Source organism: Mus pahari, chromosome 14 (genome assembly GCF_900095145.1).
Source record: "Mus pahari chromosome 14, PAHARI_EIJ_v1.1, whole genome shotgun sequence".
Classification (NCBI taxonomy): Eukaryota; Metazoa; Chordata; class Mammalia; order Rodentia; family Muridae; genus Mus; species Mus pahari.
The window spans coordinates 83327064-83346479 of record NC_034603.1 but is presented as its reverse complement, the minus strand read 5'-3'; the positions used below and the strand labels follow the sequence as shown (position 1 = coordinate 83346479).

Below are 19416 nucleotides of genomic sequence, written 5' to 3'. Positions count from 1 at the left end.
ATGGTGGTTCATAACCATCTGTAACAAGATCTGACGCCCTCTTCTGGAGTGTCTGAAGACAACTACAGTGTACTTACATATAATAAATAAATAAATAAAACAAAACAAAACAAAACAAAACACTGGCTGATCTTTCAGAGGACCAGAGTTAGGTGCCATCATTTACCTGGTGGCTCACAACCAACTGTAACTCCAGTTCCAGGGATCCAACACCCTCTTCTGGCCTCCTGGGGCATCTGGCATGCATGTGGTACATGGGCATACATGCAGGGGAAATACACACATAAAACAAAATAATGAAAATAACTGCAAGAGGTGTAAGGCGTCATTAATGGGAGCAGAGGGAAGCAAGGACTTCACGCGCATGCATGTCACACGTGCTTCCTGTTGTCTGTGGCAGGCATCACTGTTGGGGACATCGGCCCCAAGTTTGGTTATGAAGAGATGGACAATGGCTACCTGAAGATGGACAATTACCGGATTCCTAGAGAGAACATGTTGATGAAATATGCCCAGGTATATTTATTCATTTCTTTATTTTATTTGGCAGTGGATTGTTATTGTTGAAGCAGGTTCTCACGGTATACCCCAACCTAGCCAAGCTGGGGGTCAGAACAGCCCTGGCCCAGTTGCAGAAGACGGGCCTCTCCTCTGACGGGGGCTTTGTGTGTGGAAGAGTATCACCTACTTGGTGAGCCTGCGGCTCTCAAGCCTGTAGTAATTTAGAGTCACCCGAAAGGCCACTTAGACCTCAGATTATTAGCCAAGCATAGTGTGTACGTGAGAGGCAGGTGGATGTGAGTCCAAGGTCAGTCTGTGATGCATAGCAAGCCCAGGTCTTCAAATCAAGCCCTTTCTCCAAAATCTCTGCTTCAGAAGGTCAGAATAGGGAGCGAAATTTAGTATTTCAGATGGGTTGCCTGGTCCAAATGAAGCCAGGTTCCCTGCTGGTCCAGGAAACACACTTGGAGAATTAAATTGGTACACGGCCTCTTGGCCTCACAGAGACACATCAGCCCATTTGTTTTTCCAGGTGAAGCCTGATGGCACGTATGTAAAACCTCTGAGTAACAAGCTGACGTATGGGACCATGGTTTTTGTAAGGTCCTTCCTCGTGGGAAATGCAGCTCAGAGTCTGTCCAAGGCATGCACCATTGCCATTCGATACAGTGCTGTGAGGCGCCAGTCTGAAATCAAGCCAAGGTGAGGGTGGGGTCTGAGATGAGCTTGGTGCTGGAGGCTTGCTCTGACCCTCTTTTTTTTGTTTGTTTGTTTTTCGAGACAGGGTTTCTGACCCTCTTCTTTTTTTTTTTTTTTTTTTTTTAAAGATTTATTTATTTATTATATGTAAGTACACTGTAGTTGTCTTCAGACACACCAGAAGAGGGCATCAGATCTCGTTACGGATGGTTGTGAGCCACCATGTGGTTGCTGGGATTTGAACTCAGGACCTTCAGAAGAGCAGCCAGTGCTCTTAACCACTGAGCCATCTCACCAGCCCCCTCTGACCCTCTTCTTAAGAGGAAAAGTTAGAATAACCACTTTATCCACCTCTCTACCCTGGCACCAGCGCCATGAAGCTAGGTGTTAATCCAGGATCTCATGCATGCCAGGCCTTCCAAGGATATAGCACCTGGCATGCATGAAGAGAGGGAGAGAGGGCAAGCAGGCTGCCTCTGTCATCTCCAGGATTGTGGTTAGGAGGCAGTGGGTTGAGCCTTGAGGTAGGCTGGGCCTTTGATAGCATCTTCTTTAGTTGTGAGCGGACCATTGGGTTTCTGGGTAGTCTCAGTCATACTGGAAATGCAGCAGCAGTTAGAGCACTGTCCTGATGTCAGTGCAGTAGAGTGAGTCAGCATCGCCAAGGGTGTGGCACACGCCCTTGACCCCTGCATTTGGGACATTTGGGAGGCAGAGGCAGGCGGATCTCTGAATTTGAGCCGGCCTGTCCTACAGAGTGAGTTCCCAGACAGCTGGGCTATATAGGGAGACCCTGTTTCAAAAAACAGGAAAAGGAGACAGACTGCCATTTTGAGCTGTGTGACTTCAGGCAGATTCCCTAACCTCTCATTTCCCCATCTGTAAAATGACAGCAGCGGGAGCAGCTGCCTCATGGGGGGGTCTACGTGAGGAGGAGCTCACTGCTGTGTAGAGTCTTTGACTAAAACCTGGAATGGAGGGAGTAACATTGACTGTTTTCTCTGTTAGTGAGCCAGAGCCCCAGATTTTGGATTTTCAGACGCAGCAGTATAAACTCTTCCCGCTCCTGGCCACCGCCTACGCCTTCCACTTTGTCGGAAGATACATGAAGGAGACCTACCTGCGGATTAATGAGAGCATTGGCCAAGGCGACCTGAGTGAACTGCCTGAGGTATGTCAGATGTGCCATCCTCGCTTTCCTTAGGCCTGCAGGGATGCCCTTAGGTTAGTGTTTGCCTGATGGCAGACATCCAAACGCTACACGTGGTGCTCCTGAAAGGAATTACAAAATCATGGAACTTTTTTTCATTAAAAGCTGGACAGATGTCAAGATGGAATTTTTATTAATATAATTTAAAAGGAGAGAGATTACTGTTTGGCTAAGTATAGCAGTTGAGAAAGAGGCCTGAGACTGTTACTAATTCAGTGGGTCAGGCGACTGCCTCCTGGGTTGTGCACACAGCTTGTTCTGACAGAAGCGGCACACTTAGGAGAGGATGTGTTTTCTCATTAGAAGGTAGTGTGAAGCCAGGGTTCTCATGGCTCGTGCTTGTCCCGTAGCTTCATGCCCTCACGGCTGGGCTGAAGGCTTTTACTACCTGGACAGCCAATGCTGGTATCGAAGAATGTCGGATGGCATGCGGTGGGCACGGCTATTCTCACAGCAGTGGGATTCCAAATATTTACGTCACGTTTACGCCGGCCTGCACCTTCGAAGGAGAGAACACTGTTATGATGTTACAGACAGCCAGGTGAGAATCCCACCATGGCTTCTCTGCCCTAGGGTCTTCTTCCCAGGCTCGGGTGGTTGCTTTCTCCACCATGAAGGACAGCCTGACGCGCTCACCCTGTGGTTTGTCTTAGTCAGGTCACTATTGCTGTGATGACACACGATGCCCAAGCACCCTGGGGGAGGGAGGGGATTTTAAGACATAACCTGTCCCTTTTTTTTTTAATTCATCCCCAAGATCTTTCAGATTAATAAATACCACAAATGTAAGACATAATTATAATTTGAAAGTTCCAGTCTTTACCAGTTCAAACACTTTAAAAGTTTAGCCTGTGAGATGGCTCAGCAGTTAAGAGCACTGACTGTTCTTCCAGAGGTCCCAGGTTCAATTTCCAGCACCCACATGGCAGTTCACAACTGTCTGTCACTCCAAGATCTGATACCCTCACACAGACAGATATGCAGGCAAAACAGCAATACACAAAATAAAAATACATTTTAAAAAAAGTTTAGACTCTGTAAAGATCCAAAATCTCTTGGAAATCCAAAGTCTCTCCATGGCCAGCTCCTGTCAAACCCTTTCTTACTGAACACAGCAAACCCAAGCCCAGCAGGTAAGCAATGTGATGTCCAGTGCCTGGGGTCCCCTCAGGTCTCTGGGCTCCTCCTGTGGCTTGGGTCACTTCAGCTCTGCCCCCTGCAGCACACACAGCTGCTCCTCAGGCTCAGGCTGGCTCCACTCCACCGCTGCTGTTCTTGGTGGTCATCCCATGACACTGACATCTCCACAGTGCTGGCGTCTCTGCTGCAGCTGGGCTGCACCTTCATCATTAGCTTCTCCTGGGCTCTATTCAGAGACTCCAACCCTGTCACACATTGACAAACCTCAGCTGCTCTCCATGACCCCTTCCTGCCTTCAAAACCAGCACCACCTGGGTGACTCTTACGCCACCAAGTTAAGTCGCCAGCATGAAGAACAGACAGCCTTGGCTGCCTCAGGACCACAGCTTCTGTGTGCTGACCCCGAGGAAACACTTCCCAGAAGGCTTCACCTCAGGGATGCTGGTCTCTTAATCGCAGCCGATTCTTCAGCCCCAGCTGACCAGCATCTATTGCCCCTTGGAAGCAAAGATTTAACTTGAGTGGCTCTGGTCAAACACCAGCTGACCAGACTCCACAGAGTCATCACATATACTGCATGTAACCTTTGCATCTCTCTGAAATGTCACAAGCCAGGCCTCTGTCAGCTGCACCGCTCTCCACATCCTCACTGTGCAGGCTCTTACAAGACAGCTCACTAAGCTCTTTCTAGCCCAAAGTTCCACAGGCCTGCCACAATCCTCCTCAAAACATGTCAGATCTGTCACAGCAATAGCCCACTATCCTGGTACCAACTTTATTCCTGGTTAGGGTTTTCTATTGCTGCGATGAAACACCATGACCAAAACAACTTGAGGAGAAAGGGTTTATTTGGCTTGCATTTCCACTTCACCGTGATTCATCATCAGAGAGATTAATTATTCACTAATTAAGAAAATGTACTACAGCATTGGTTCTCAACCTTCCAAATGCTGCGACCCTTCAATACAGTTCCTCATGTTGTGGTGACCCCCCCAAGCATAAAATTATTTTTGACACTACCTTGTAACCGTAATGTTGCTTCTGTTATGAAACATAATGTATATATCTGTGTTTTCTGATCATAGTAGGCCACGCGTGTGAGAGGGCTGTTCGACCCCGAAAGGGTCATGATGCCCAGGTTGAAGACGGCTTCTCTGTAGCTTGCCCGCAGCCCAGTCAGTCTTGTGGAGGCAGTTTCCGAGTCCCCTCCTCTCAGATGACTCTAGCCTGCATCAAGTTGACATAAATTTAGCCAGCATAGCATATGGTCACTCTAGCAGGTGCTGAATGCCTGTCCTGAAGAGTGAAGTCATTAAAGTGGATTGCTAAAAGGATATGCTCTGGTGGTTTCTAGGTTCTTGATGAAAATCTATGACCAGGTTCAGTCGGGGAAGTTGGTGGGCGGTATGGTGTCGTACTTGAATGACCTACCAAGCCAACGTATCCAGCCACAGCAGGTGGCAGTCTGGCCAACTCTGGTGGACATCAACAGCCTGGACAGCCTGACAGAAGCCTACAAGCTACGTGCAGCCAGGTGAGCGCCTGTCACGGGTGAGAGGCCGCTGTGGGACCTGCTGGCTGGGGCCAGGTCGGCTGTGAGAAGCGTGGTTTTCTCAGCTCTCTGCTGTTTTTTCTTGATTAACAGATTGGTAGAAATTGCTGCAAAAAACCTTCAGACTCAAGTGAGTCACAGGAAGAGCAGGGAAGTCGCGTGGAACTTGACTTCTGTCGACCTTGTTCGGGCAAGTGAGGTCAGTGGTGGCCCCTCCCCTCAGCGCGCTCTGCTGCCCTGCCTTAGTGCTGGGTCACTGGGGTAGCCTTCCTGCAGGCAGGCGGGTCTGGAACTGACCTCCAGCTCCTGGCAGGCCTGCATCAACCTCCAAGTGTTGGGCTCAGAGGCGGAGCACCACGCCCTCCTTTCCAAGAATTCCCACGCCCCACTGTGTTCCTTTCTTCTAGGCGCACTGCCACTACGTGACCGTTAAGGTCTTTTCAGATAAACTCCCCAAGATTCAAGACAGAGCCGTGCAAGCTGTGCTGAGGAATCTGTGTCTCCTGTATTCTCTCTATGGCATCAGCCAGAGAGGAGGGGATTTCCTCGAGGTCAGTGTTCCGGAAGCGAGTCCTTTTGTGTGTATGCTTGTTGTTTGATTAACAGTTGTCCATGTTATAATCCTTTGTATATAATTTGTCTGCTCTGTGCTTTTATTCATTCATTTTATTTGTTTTCTTAGGGGAACATCATCACAGGGGCTCAGATGTCACAGGTGAACAGTCGGATCCTGGAGCTGCTCACAGTGATCCGCCCCAACGCCGTCGCTTTAGTGGATGCCTTTGACTTTAAGGATGCGACCCTTGGCTCTGTTCTCGGCCGCTATGATGGCAATGTGTATGAAAACCTGTTTGAGTGGGCCAAGAAGTCCCCACTGAACAAAGCAGAGGTAAGGCTAACTAACAAACGCTTCTTCTGAGCTTCTGAAATTTTCATCTAATTTTGTGCAGGTGCTAGGCACAAGACTCCCTGTAACTCCAGCTCCAGGGGGTGGGGGGGACCTCCAAGGGCACTCAGAGGAACATACTAATGTAGACACACGCACATAAATAAATGATAAAATTGAATACATTTAGTTAGTTTTTCAAGACATGATTTCTTTGTGTAGCCATGGCTGTCCTGGAACTATCTGTGTACACCGGGCTGGCCTTGAACTTAGAGAGTTTACCTGCCTCTGCCTCCTAGGTGCTGAGATTAAAGCCATATGACACCACCGCACAGCTTTAATTTCCTTCAAAATAAAGGGCAGGAATATAATGAGTGGACCGCACCTTTAATTCCAGTATGTGGGAGGCAGAGGTTGGTGATCTTTGAGTTTAAGGACAGCCTGGTCTACAGAGCGAGTCGCAGACAGCCAGGGCTACACAGAGAAGCTCACAAAGACCAAAAAATCCAAAACACAAAAATATTTGAATTTGTTTTCATATAAGGCCAATATATTTTCTCAATTAAAAGTTTTGTTTTGTTTTGTTTTAAGAAAATGTTAATTTACTAAGAAAGGACCTTATTCACATCTCCACTTTCCCTGTAGGTCCATGAATCTTACTACAAGCACTTGAAGCCCCTGCAGTCGAAGCTTTGAAGTTTTCCCAGGGACAAGTCTGAACTCCACAGAGCGGCGGAAAATCTCTCCTTGATTCACTAATCCTTGTGAAATCATCATCAGATTTGTGTAGCTATAGAGCAAATGATGGGCTGGCCCTTCCCTCTCTATAAGTAAAGAGAAATGAACAGACTTAGAGATTAAGTGAGAAATTCAGTGTTTTAAGTGCAGTAGCGCAGACAGACTTAGGAACTCAGAAAGCCTGAGCTGTGGTCTGACTTGCATTTATTTGTTCTGCTGCTAATCTCTGTAGGCCTTGACTCTGGGGGAATTAACAGAGTTTAACTACTAAATACTTAGATATTTTCACATTTTTACTGCTAATCACTGGATATATGTTTTTTAAACAAAGGTGTTCTATAGAGCTGAACTTTACTGGCTTTCTTGCCTAGCACTTTCTGATCTACCACTAAGAACAGGAGTTTGGGGGCCATAAACTAATAGAAACCCTGATGTGGGTATGTGGCCCTTACATATGCCCCTGCTGCCTGCTGTGTGGGTGTGTCATTCCTATCAACTGTCACATTAATGTAGTCAACAAGAAGAGTCCTTAAACACCTACCCACCAAGAAAGCAGTGCTCCAGGGAGTGAGCTCCCGCTTTGATCTTCCTGGCAATGGCACTGCGCCTGCGTGACCCCACTTGCTGACACAGCTAAGTTGCTTGTCTTTACCTCCAGGCTTTCGGCTGTTGCCTGGACTTCAATCATGGTGGCTGACCTTCCCTTTCTTGCTTGCCTTCTCCTGAAAGAGACAATAGAGACAATAGCCAGCCTTTCCTTATAGATTAAGTATGGGGGGAGCCTCAGCTGTGGGGTTCCTGTATTTTGGTGACTTTGTTAAGTAAATTTCCTGGGACAATCCAGATTTGAAAGATTCTGTCTTGTTGTCATAAGCTATTAAAATGCGTGGTGGTCACCAAAGTATTTGACATAAAAATAAATAAATCATTCAGGTCACCTTTTGCACCAGAAATCACAGGAAAACCCTGGGCCACAGCCATCTGCCGAGTGTTAGTTGAGAAGATGAATCCTTGAAGCCTTGAAGAATGAGAGCAAGCTGTGGGGGGTTTCTTGCTGAGTAGCTAGCTTTGTGGTAAGCTGCTAGCAGCCTTACAGGGTGGTGAAATAGCCCCTCCAGATGCCGAGCAGCCTTCAAGGTAGAATATGTACGTTTTGTGGTATGTGTGTGTATGCATTTTTTTGTGTGGTGATTTTTCTTTTTTCTTGGGATGGGGCCCAGAGTGGCCTTGACCTCTGATCTCAGCCTCCCAGACGCTGGGGTTACAGGTGTGTGGTGACATGCCTGGCCAATCAGAACTCTTCGTTCTCCAAAGCACAGTAGTGAGATCATTGTGACCTATTAAGTCTGTATTTGCTATTTGCTGCGGCACTCACATCGTGAGAACAGTTCTTTTAGAACAGTTCTGAGAACACAGTATAAATGGAGTGGAAATGACATCAAGTCAGAACCGTCAGATCTGTTGACACAAGCCTTAACCTTTTTCCTGGAATGACTGATAATCCCTGAAGATGACAGTAAGCAACATGTCACCTTTGGGGTTTCTGTTTGACAGTAATTCATATTCTGGAAAATAACAAATAAATTTAAATGACCGAATCTTGGCTGTTACGTGTAGACTTATTTCTGAATTTAAGTACTGTATTCAAAGGTGAATATTAGTAGGCAGTGTCTGCATAGGCCCTGATTCTTAGCAGGGCTGAAGAGGACGTCTACACCACAGAACCACCTCCAACCAAACAGCTGAATTCTGCTTTAAAAGTAAAAGTGTAGGGTCAGAGACAGAGGCCAATGGATGTGTGTGAACTTGAGGCCAGCCATGTTTGCATACTAAGTTCCAGGCAGCCAGAGGTGCACTAGCAGTTTTTCCAAGTGGGTGTGGTTGCTTTGCCTACATGTAATCTGTGCACCATAATATGCTCAGTGTTCTTGGAGGCCTGAGGGTGGGGAGCCCCAAGAACTGGAGTTACAGAGAGTTGTTAGTTCTCCATGTGGGCGGCTCCAGTTCCTGGGGATTTGAGACCTAGCTGGCCTCTAAGGCCGTTCGTTGCACACGAACAAGGAAGAAACAGTTTACTGTTGCTCAGCCCTCTCCACTCCAGAATACCCTGCCCAGGAACAGGCCCACCCACCTTAAAGGGGAGTCCCCCACATCAATCGACAGTCCCCTCCAGACGTACCCACACCCATCTTCTATATGTTTCTAGATTCTGTCAAGCTGACAACACTAACTTCACAATGTCCCTTGTTTTTCACCTCCTGGATAAATCAGCTGAGGTGCTTGGCTTATTGTTAAACCTGCAGGCTTCTCTGTGGCTTCACAGGGCTTAGAACGTGCAATACTTCCTGGACCCTAAAACTCTGGAAGTCACCGTGGGGCGTTTTGTTTTGTTGGGTTTTTGTTTGGTTGGTTGGTTTTTTGTTTTATTTTTGAGACAGTTTCTTTGAGTAGCCCTGCCTCCCAAGGACTGGGATTAAAGGCACACCCAGCTTCATATTTTAACCTTAATTCCTGGCTTTCCTCCCCTGCACAGCTTTTAGTTGTAGCCTAGAACTTTACAAATTCCTCCCCTGCACAGCTTTTAGTTGCAGCCTAGAACTTTACAAATTCATCTCCTAGAGGGATCTTCATAGGAAGTGAATTAGGTATAGGATCAGCAGCTTCCTTGGTGACGGGTTCCTGAGAGAGGAAGGTCCAGGAGACCAGGAAATATAAATAGGAATATTTGGGGTCAGTGTCATGGGGTATCCACCAGAGAAGACTGCTCGAACACCCAGTGTATTTAGCCAATAGAAAGTCCTTGTTAGCTGGCTGGCAATTACACTGGGTGTTTGGGATCCCAGTGTAGCCCTGAGCCTTTCTCAGAGTGAGCTTTTAAACACAAAAACAATGTTCTGGCTTGACATACTTAAGTTAAGAACAGTCAGAAGTGGAACTACTACGAATCAAAAAAGCAAAGTCAGTGCATTGAGACTTTGTCAGAGCTATGGACCTGGATGGATTAGGTCTTGGTTTTGGTGTTGATAGGTGGTGCTGTCTGCTCACTGAGTGTTATAGCCTGAATGGTACTTCCATCATGGAGTCAGTCGTGCTAAGGTTTGGGGCCTATTAAGTCTGAGGCCATGTTACAGTTTGGAGGTCTCATCCAAGCTCTATCTTAACTAATCATCTAACCTGTAAGGAAGGCTTCCCAGAGGCCCCATGAAAGGCAAAAAGGATTGCTAGTTCTGTGTCCTTGCCCAGGGACAGACTAGAGGTGGGGGCCAGGGTCTTGAAGGATTAAGGATTCAGTTTGTGGGAATTTGACTTTTCCTTCCTAAAGAGACTGAGTTACCAGTCCAAGACTATCCTGTGCTTGGTCTGTGGTGTACGCCTGAGATAACCTGCGCTAACCTGCATTCCCTTTATACAACACTGCTTGGTTAGCTTCCTGCTGACGTCATCCATTGTATGGTTGCTTTCTCCTGAGTTAGTTCTATTTTCCTCCTATAAATGGTATACAAGAGTCTCCTCTCCTTCCTCCTCCTCCTCCTCCTGTTCTTCTTCCTTCTCCTCCCTTTCCTTGTAAGATGGGTGTATTAGCTGATTTTGTGTATCAATCTGACACACCCTAGAGTCATCTGAGAGGAAAGAGCCTCAGACCAGTAATTGCCTCCATGAGATCCAGCTGTAGAGCATTTTCTCAATTAGTGATCAAGGGGGAAGGGCCCAGCCCGTGATGAGTGGTGCCATCCCTGGGCTGGTAGTCTTGGGTTCTATAAGAAAGCAGGCCGAGCAAGCCAGAGGAAGTAAGCCAGTAAGCAGCACCCCTCCATGGCTCTGCATCAGCCCCTGCCTCCAGGCTCCTGCCCTGTTTGAGTTCCTGTCCTGACTTCCTTCAATAATGAACAGCAATATGGAAATATAAGCCAAAACCAAAAAGCCCCCTTTCTCTCCAACTTGGCTTTTTGGTCGTGGTGGTTCATCACAGCAATAGAAACCCTGATTAAGACAACAGGTATATCTCTGTGTAGTAGTCCCAGCTGCCCTGGAACTCACTTTGTAGACTAGGCTGGCCTTGAATTCACAGAGATCCACCTACCTCTGCCTCCTGGGTGCTGAGATTAAAGGCGGTCACCACCAGGACAGGCAGCTTACTGAGGTTTTAAACATTTGGGTAGTCTATGATGGTAAAAATAAACGAACGATATTTTTGGTTATAAACCAGTTTTTTTAGTGGTTGCAAATTGCTAGATTCTAGTACAGTTTGGTTTAACCATTTAAATTTGGGTTAACTTCATGAAAAGCTTCTTTTTGCAATTGACGGCAATTAATACAAAGACAATTGATCAATATGCAAAGAGTAAGACACTATGAAAATGCAGTCTTAAATGGACTATACACACACACACACACACTTTTCAAACATGATAAGGCTGCTGCACACAGGAGCTCACTGGCTGACAGATCTTTGAAGATCAAGCCAGTACTACGCTATCTGAGGAGTTATTGGCAATTGATGATTGATAGGAGAGTACAGAGTGAGTTCCAGGACAGCCAGAGCTATACAGAGAGACACTGTCTCGAGGGAGGAAAAAAAAAAAATCAAGGCACTAAGTTGTTTTCTAAAAGAACACATGGAGTTGGGGAGGAAACAGCTAAGGGAAGATTTGGAGCAGGTGCAATAGTACAGTGGAGGGTGGATTCGATCTAAACATCAGCACATATAAAACACAAATTTTAAAAATTAATTTTGTAGAGATTTGGAGCATCTGTGTTGGCAGAGCACCCACCACCTTGCCTCTGGCTAGAGGTCTACTTACACCTTTTTTGGATTGCACCTAAGAAAGTGTGTTAAGTGTAATCCCGAGACACTATTATGTAGCTCAACAGCCAGTTTTGACCTAGGAAATTGACAATCTAGGTCTAACCTAGGTTTCCAACGCTATGATTCTGGGCGTGGCATGTCCTCTGAGTTTTGGGTTTTCTGACAGAGCAGTTTTTTCCTTATGATTGATCAAGAAGGTCATGGTCATCAATTAGCCCTCCGAACTTGAGGAACTCGCTTGCACCTATTCGGAGAAGCTTTCCCCGCGCTTCATGGGAGTGACGTTGAGACAGCTCCTAGCAACTCGCGGAGCACCCAACTGACGCCTTGCCCCCGCTGCGGGGCAGGCTGGGAGATGTAGTCCTTCCCGTCGCCTCCTGTGGTTCGGCCCGCTAGTGAACGGGCAACGGACTACAGTTCCTAGAATCCTCCACGCCACCTTCTATTTGAGGCCAGAGGTGGTGAGGTGGGACTGTCGGCTGCGGAGAGGTGGTAGGCCTGGCAGAACCGAGCGCACTGAGTGGAGTAGGAACCCTGGGATCTGGTTGGGCTGGGTTTCCGTGGCCTTGTTTCTGAAAGGACGGCTCTTAACAGGGCCCCTAGGGACTAGGGAGAAGCTCGGCTGTGCCTGGATTCAGACGGGATGGGCGCGCCGGGGGTGGAACATTGAGGGGCACCATGCCTGGCCTGGCGCGACACTCCGGGACCCGCTGTGGCTGAGGGGCGGGCTCGCGGATTTTAAAATGCCTTCATGGAGTTGGTTGACTATTGAAGACGTGACGATATTCTGGAACACTTTGGCCATTACAAGCCGCCCCTAGAAAATGTACCTTCGGCCCCGTCTGGGAAGCTGCGACGGAATGCATAGGAGATAGCAGAAATTCTCTGATGTGATATGAGCGAAAACGCGTTCGGACTTGTAGGGCTAAAGTTGCCATTGCACAGGAGAAACACAAGCATTCCCCTGTGTCCACAACCCCAGATACACTTTGCATTTTAATAGGAGGATAGGCACACCGAGAAGACAGATGAGCACCGCAGCTGCCTTTCTTCCTAGGCACGTGAAGGTGGGTTTGGGTGAAATGAAAGAGACAAGAAGGAGGTAGGAAATGCTGGGAAATTCTGTTCCCAGTATGAAATGTTTATCATATGTGAACTCACTGTCAGGCTTTGTGCTAGATGCAGCCTATAGAGAGTTTCCTGGCAAGGGATTTGGGCCAGGATGTGGTTTCTCTTTCCAAATGGCTCAGGGTAAAGGATATGGACTACTTTTAAAGTACTCTCCAAGCCAAAGAAAGGCCAATAGTGAATAAGGAATTCTCATGTATTCTTTCTCTCTCCCTCCCTCCCTCCTCCTCCCCCAATCTGTCTCTTGAGGCAGGAGCTTACCCTAGCCCAAGAATTTACTGTCTATATCATTAAAGCTGGCCCCCCTAACTCATTGCATCCTGCTTCAGCCTCCCAAGTGCTGGGACTGCGGGTATGAAGCACTGTGCCAAACTTTTTCTTCTTTTTAAAATTTTAATTGTATGCGTATGGGTGTTTTGTCTGTGTGTCTGTCTGTGCACCACATGCATGTCTGGGCAGTCAAAAAGCACATTGATCCTTTCATCTGTCCCCGATGGGAGTGACAGGTTGTAAACCCCTGTGGGTACTGGGAATCCAGTCCAGCTCAGATACTCACGTCTGTCTCTCTTTTGATTTGTTTGTTTGTTTGTCAGGGTTTCTCTGTGTATCCCTGACTGACCTGGAACTCTCACTCTGTAGACCAGGCTGGCCTTGAACCCAGAGATCCACCTGCCTCTGCCTCCTGAGTGCTGCCATCTCCAGACTGCTTTTTCTATTACATACCTCAGGTTGGCCTAGAACTTGTGATTTTTCTGCCTCAGCCTCCCACGTTCTAGGGTTGACACGAAGTGTGTATTATCATACCCACCACAGGAATTCTTTTTTCACTTATTCATCCTGGGTAGTGGCGCACACATGCACGTGGAGGTAAAAGGAAAACTCGGAGTCAGTTCCCCACCTCTGTAACGTGTGTGTCCTGGGCATCCGACTCAGATAGGCAGGAATGGTGGCAAAAGCACCTTTACTCACTGAACGACATTCAATTCAGAAATTCTGGGATTATAGAAATAGGTTTGACCAATCCCTGGCTGTCCTGGAACTTGTGCTGTAAACCAGGCTGGCTTCACACTCAAAGAGATCCGCCTGCCTCTACCTCTTGTGTGCTAGGATTAAAGGCGTGCACCACTGCTGCCCTGATGGGTTTTGATCTCTTAAGTGAAGCCTTGGAGTCAAGCACGGGGAAATGCTGAGTTTTACCTGTTTATTTATTAGTGTATTTATTTATTTTTGAGACTGACGTAGCCCAGGCTGGCCTTGAATTTGCTATGGCCTTGAATTTGCTATGTAGCTGAGGATAGCCTTGAGATTCTGGATTTTTTTTTTTTTAACCTCCTCCCAAGTACAGGTATTTCAGCGTTATGCTATGTCCAGATTTTGTTTTTAGTTCTATGAGTGTGTGTGCATGTGGTGGCAGATGCCCATGGAAGCCCGAGGCTTGGATCCCCTGGACCTGGAGTGCTGGGGGCTTGTGAGCTACCCAACACAGTGCTGGGAACCCAACTCAAGTCCTCTGCAAAACCAGTTTGTGCTCTTGGCTCCTAAGCCAGCCGTCTCTCCAGCTTCATCTTTCAAGCAGTTCCTTTCATTTTTCTCTATTAGGGAAGATGAACTTGCTGGGCAAGAATACACATGACTGGACAGTGCTGTGAGGATCTGCAGAGAGCCCCGAAGCCCAGGATGGTAGGCAGAGTACAGCACTAGGCACATGAAGATAGATGCACCCCACCCCATCCCACACCACCCGACCCTCAACATCCTGGCTGTATAGAAGTTCTGTGGCGAGGACCAGCGATGGTCCCGTGCTGGGGCAGCATCAGGAAAATCAAGCGTTGAGCTGGGCCTTTAACCCTAGAATGTAGAGGCAGAGACAGAGTCAGACAGACCTCTCGTGATTCCAGGACAGCCTGCTTTGGCATGGCAAGCTCTAGGCCAGTAGCTACACAGGGAGGACTCCCCCTACACACACACACACACACACACACACACACACACACACACACAACAAACAAAACAAAACAAACAAAAAAAACCCCACCAAACCATTAAGCAATGAGCAGTTTCTCTTGAGCCTCAGTTTTGTTGTTTCGTTGAGGCCAGGTCTCCATGTTGCTCCATCTGGCCTAAAATTACTGTGTAGGAGACCAGGCTGGCTTGGCATTCATAGAAATCCACCTGCCTCTGAATCCTGAGTGCTGGGATTGAAGACGAGAGCCGTGTTGGCCTATATCTTGAGCCTCTGAGTCATCTGAATTTTGTGTCAGAAACATTTTTTTCCATTAATTTATTATTCACTTTATATCCCAAGCCCAGGCACCATTCCTGGTACCCCTCCCTCACACAGCCCCTCCTCCTTGAACTCTGAGAAGGGGGAGGTCCCCTGTGGGTATCACCTCATCCTGTCATATCAAGCCACTGCTGTTCTAGGCCAGTCCTCTCCCACTGAAGCCAGACAGGGCAGCTCAGTTAGGGGAACAGGATCCACAGGCAGGCAGTGGAGTCAGGGATGGACCTCTGATCCAGTGGTTGGCGGACACTGAGTGTTTTTGGACATCCTTCAGACGTCTACACAGAACAGAAGAAAACATTCTGGTCATTGCATCTGTCTGGGAGGATTTGGTGTGTAGTATCTGTAACCCGGAGGAGAGGTGTCCGTCCACAGCCGGGCTCTGCTGGCTAGTAAAGGCTGCTTCTGGGCTCTGAGTAAATTTATTCTCTGAAGCTGCAGGAAAACTGAACTGATTTTATCTGTAAATCTGAGAGAGATCTGCCCCTTTCTCTGGGGGCCTAGAGAAGGGCAAAGCATATTTCTTGCCCAGTTCTAACACATGCTCACAGTTGGGTTTTGTTAATGTTATTCTTCCCCCCACCCCATTTTAGGCACTGAGAACCAAGAAAGGATTGAAAGGTAAGTGGAAATGTAAATTATCACCCTTAATTCAAGTACTCTCTCTCCAATCTTCTTCCTCCCCTCCTCTTCCTCATGCCCCTCCTCTTCTTCCTCTTTTTCCTTGTTTTCTCCTTCTTCTTTTTTCTTCTTTTATGCTAGAATTCACTCTGCAAAGCAGACCAGCCTCAAACTCAGAGAGATCTGCCTGCCTCTGCCCAAGTGCTGGCTTAAAGCCGTGTGTCGTCTCCACCTGGCTGAGAGCCTTATTTTTATTTTATTTTTTTTTTATTTTTACAAACTAAACAAAACAAGCTGGTGAGTAGGCTCAGCAGATGAAGGTGTCTGACGCCTGGTAGCCCGAGCCCCTAGGACCCAAGCCAGGAAGGAGAGAACCAACTCCTCAGACCGTCTTCTGACCTCCACAGGAGTGTCATGACACATATTTCTGCTCCAATTTTAAAAAAAAAGAAGATAAGCTGGGTGTGTTGGTGTGCCACTTGAGTCCCAGCACGCAGGTAGGGGGAGGCTGGTCTCTCTGAGTCAGCAAGTCTGCTCTACACAGTTCCAGGACAGCCAGGGCTGTGGAGAGAGAGACCCTGTGCCATAAAACAAAACCACAAACAGCTGGAGGAGCAAGAAGGCTGAGTCTGATGAAGCAAGACTTCGCTGATACGCTCCCCCTAGAGAAAGAGGTGGAGGGAGCAGCCCTTCCTGGAGGAAGCCATAGGGCTGACTGTACTGCCCGACACTTCATCAAGTGAATAAATGAAGTTACAGAGAAAATATTCCTCTGAACCCAGGGACATACCACTTGAGGATAAGGGAGGTCAGGACTAGCAAAGCTGGGTAGGAGAATCATTTCAAACGTTCTTACCCCCTGTCTCCGTCAGAGAGTAACTGGAAGGGTGCAACTAGTCTAGCTCTAGGTGGTGGTGTCAAATGGAGGGCACAGGTCCGTGAGAGGGCCTGCGTGGGTGTGGATGCCCTCTCAGAGAGCCACAGCGGCCGCTCAGAGGCCGGAAGGCTGAGTGCTGGCTTTTGTGTTTTGGGTGAGGTGGGTAAAAGGAGATTTCATTGACAAACCATCATTCTTTTTTTTGGGTGGGGGGGGTTAAAGATTTATTTATTTATTTATTTATTATATGTAAGTACACTGTAGCTGTCTTCAGACACTCCAGAAGAGGGTGTCAGATCTTGTTACAGATGGTTATGAGCCACCATGTGGTTGCTGGGATTTGAACTCAGGACCTTTGGAAGAGCAGTTGGGTGCTCTTACCCACTGAGCCATCTCACCAGCCCTGGGTTGTTTGTTTGTTTGTTTGTTTGTTTGTTTTTCCAAGACTGGGTTTCTCTGTATAGCCCTGGCTGTCCTGGAACTCTGTAGACCAGGCTGGCCTCGAACTCAGACTCAGAAATCCGCCTGCCTCTGCTTCCCAAGGTCTGGGACTAAAGGTGTGCGCCACCACGCCCCGCATACCATCATCATTCTTTAGGAAAGTTATTGTAAACTAGCCGAGGGTGTCAACAAGGCATCATCGATTGTGGCTATTAGAGATCAACTGTTGGCTAGAGAAGGTCAATGCCAGCCTGAGGCCTGGGATCCAGGACCTGTGGGACACAGAAGTCTTAGGCCTTTGGGTTTATAAGCGCCACTCTTGCTTCCAGAAGTCCTGATAGCCCGTTTGTTTTCAGGGTCCATTGATGATGTCCTTGGTGACCTCCTGGGAGATGACAGTAAGTCCCCCTTACTTTCCCTGTGCAGGAGAGGGGAGACTGTAAGAGGTTAAGCTAGTCAAGGTGTAAGCCTGACCAGTTGAGTTCTACCCCTAGAACCACGTGGGGGAAGGAGAGAAGCAGCTCTTACACTGTGCTTGCTGGACCTTAATTTTAATTTTCACACACTGTGGAAAGGTTCCCAGGCAGCCATTCCTCCGTACATCCCACAGCCATGTCAGAAGGTTCCCAGGGCAGCCACCCCTCCGTACATCCCACAGCCATGTCAGAAGCTCCTGCCGCCAGTGCTTATTTCCCGACTTTGTTTATTGTTTGTTTGATTGATTTGATTGATTTGTGTTTTCTTGCTTATTTGTTTGTTTGTTGAGCTGGGGATTGTGAGGTAGCTGTTGCAGCGGGGCTTGGCTCCCTGACCCTATTTTTATTACTTTTCGTTTGTGACATTTTCATTCCTCCTTACTTTGCAGCATGAGGCCTGTGCTGCTCTTGAACTCACAGTGGCCCAGAGCCACTGAACTAGCTTCCTCTTCTGCTTCCAGAGCAGCTGTGAGCGCAGGCCTGTGCCGCCAGGTCTGGGTTTTCCCATCCTTTTGGTCTTGGCCATGCCCTGAGTGGCTGGGATTCTGTTCCCACTGCTGCTGAGTGTCTTCCCATGTGACACTTGGTCATCTCTGGAGGCGCGTCTGCTCAGAGACTTTGCTGGTTTGTGAATAGGCACACAGCTGTGAGGGCTCTCATATAGCCTGCCATGTGCTCTTTCCTGGGTTCTCTGTCGTGCTGGTGGGGAGCCCAGGGCCCCCAGGGCTCTTTACTGAGCCACTTCCTTCAGCCCCAGGCTCCTTATATAGTTCTCCTTTTAAACAATCTCTTGCGTGTATTGATCACAGCTTATCAGACTTGGTGGCAAGCACCTTTGCCTGCTGAGCCATTCAGCTGGCTAATTAATTTTTATTTGAGGCAAGGGCTCACTGTGTAGCCTAGGCTGGCCTCAAGCATGTGGAAACCCTCCTGCCTTAGACTCCCTTGTGTGAGCTGTCATGCCAGCTAGCCGATTCTTGTTTGTGTCCACCCATGTTGCTGCAGGAAGAGCAGGGCTGAGGGGATGCACAGAGCTCCCCCGGCAGTAGCAAGGCTCCTGATCCCAGGGAGAACTCGTGCACTTGACCCTATAGTTAGGACTATGGGAAAGCCTTGAGTCTCTGCCTTTACGTGTGGCACAGGAAAGGTGGGCTGACCTGTCCGTGGCACTCCTGGCATCCGGGGTTAGCTTCCTACCTGGAATTGTACCCTCTTGCACTCGTGTTTATCAGGGTGGTGTCAGGTCGTGCCCTTTCTGTGGGAAGGTGTAGGAGACAGCTAAGCAGAGGAACTGTTTGCCACCCCTGCATTGCTGCTTCAGTGACTGAACAGCATATCTTTTCTTGTTTGCCTTGCTCCAGCAACACCACTTGAGAAGCCTGTTGAGCCAGCTTCCCATGCCACAGACACGGCGAGCTCACCTCAGTGGCCGGCTTCAAAGGCAAAGTAAGCACCGTTGGGCGCTTCCATCAGCCCTCTGTCCCTCAACTGCACTCTGTCGTGGCCGATGGCCACCGTTAATGTTGAGTTTCAACATCTCTACTATCATTGGAATCTGAGAGAGTAAACAGACTCTGAGGGGTCTGAAGGCCTGGGTTCTGGTCGTCCTTCTGTTTCTTGGGTCATGCCAGACCTGAGACTCGTCCCCAAATGAGAAATGGCCTCACATCCCTGCTCTTCAAATCTGTTTGATCTCTGGAGAATGATCACCCCACCTTTTGCCTTCTTTTCATCGAGGTGGGGTAGGACTCGCCTTTAATCCCGGAAGAGACAGCTAGACGGATGGATCTCTGAGTGTTTGAGGCTGGTCTGGTCTACATGGAGTTCCAGGCTAGCTGGGGCTATAGTGAGGCTCTGTCTTAAAAGAAGAGAGAGATCAAAAATAAATGCATCCTCCCCCCCCCCAAACCCCTATAGCCTTGTGTGTTTGTTTTTGCTGTTTAGTTTATTGCTTGTATTGTTTTGTGGGTTTGTTTTTGCTGTTTAGTTTACTGCTTGTATTGTTTTGTGGGTTTGGTTTTGCTGTTTAGTTTACTGCTTGTATTGTTTTGTGGGT

The 19416-nt window shown here is 48.0% G+C and overlaps 2 protein-coding genes and 1 non-coding gene across 8 annotated transcripts in view; all 3 read left to right on the top strand.

Moving 5' to 3' along the window:
• The window catches only part of Acox1 (acyl-CoA oxidase 1), a 23468-nt gene extending 15144 nt beyond the window's left edge, over positions 1–8324 (top strand). For both annotated transcript variants that reach the window (XM_021211744.2, XM_021211742.2), the window contains exons 6-14: positions 401–516; positions 1034–1203; positions 2209–2371; positions 2761–2951; positions 4905–5084; positions 5196–5301; positions 5510–5653; positions 5785–5991; positions 6634–8324. In XM_021211744.2, coding sequence (XP_021067403.1) covers positions 401–516; positions 1034–1203; positions 2209–2371; positions 2761–2951; positions 4905–5084; positions 5196–5301; positions 5510–5653; positions 5785–5991; positions 6634–6684 — 1328 coding nt within the window. In that variant the 3' untranslated portion in view covers positions 6685–8324. The remainder of the gene's footprint in view (positions 1–400; positions 517–1033; positions 1204–2208; positions 2372–2760; positions 2952–4904; positions 5085–5195; positions 5302–5509; positions 5654–5784; positions 5992–6633) is intronic.
• Positions 8325–12000: 3676 nt separating this feature from the next.
• Positions 12001–19416, top strand: part of Fbf1 (Fas binding factor 1) — a 26750-nt gene continuing 19334 nt past the window's right edge. For 2 of the 5 annotated variants that reach the window (XM_029546339.1, XM_029546338.1), the window contains exons 1-5: positions 12001–12600; positions 14261–14341; positions 15539–15566; positions 17241–17282; positions 18722–18806. In XM_029546339.1, the coding sequence (XP_029402199.1) occupies positions 14291–14341; positions 15539–15566; positions 17241–17282; positions 18722–18806 (206 nt within the window). In that variant the 5' untranslated portion in view covers positions 12001–12600; positions 14261–14290. Of the gene's footprint in view, positions 12601–14260; positions 14342–15538; positions 15567–17240; positions 17283–18721; positions 18807–19416 lie in introns of those variants that run through there. The other 3 variants (XM_029546340.1, XM_029546341.1, XM_029546342.1) reach the window with 3 other exon arrangements.
• Positions 16172–16299, top strand: LOC115065421. The gene has a single exon (XR_003845212.1).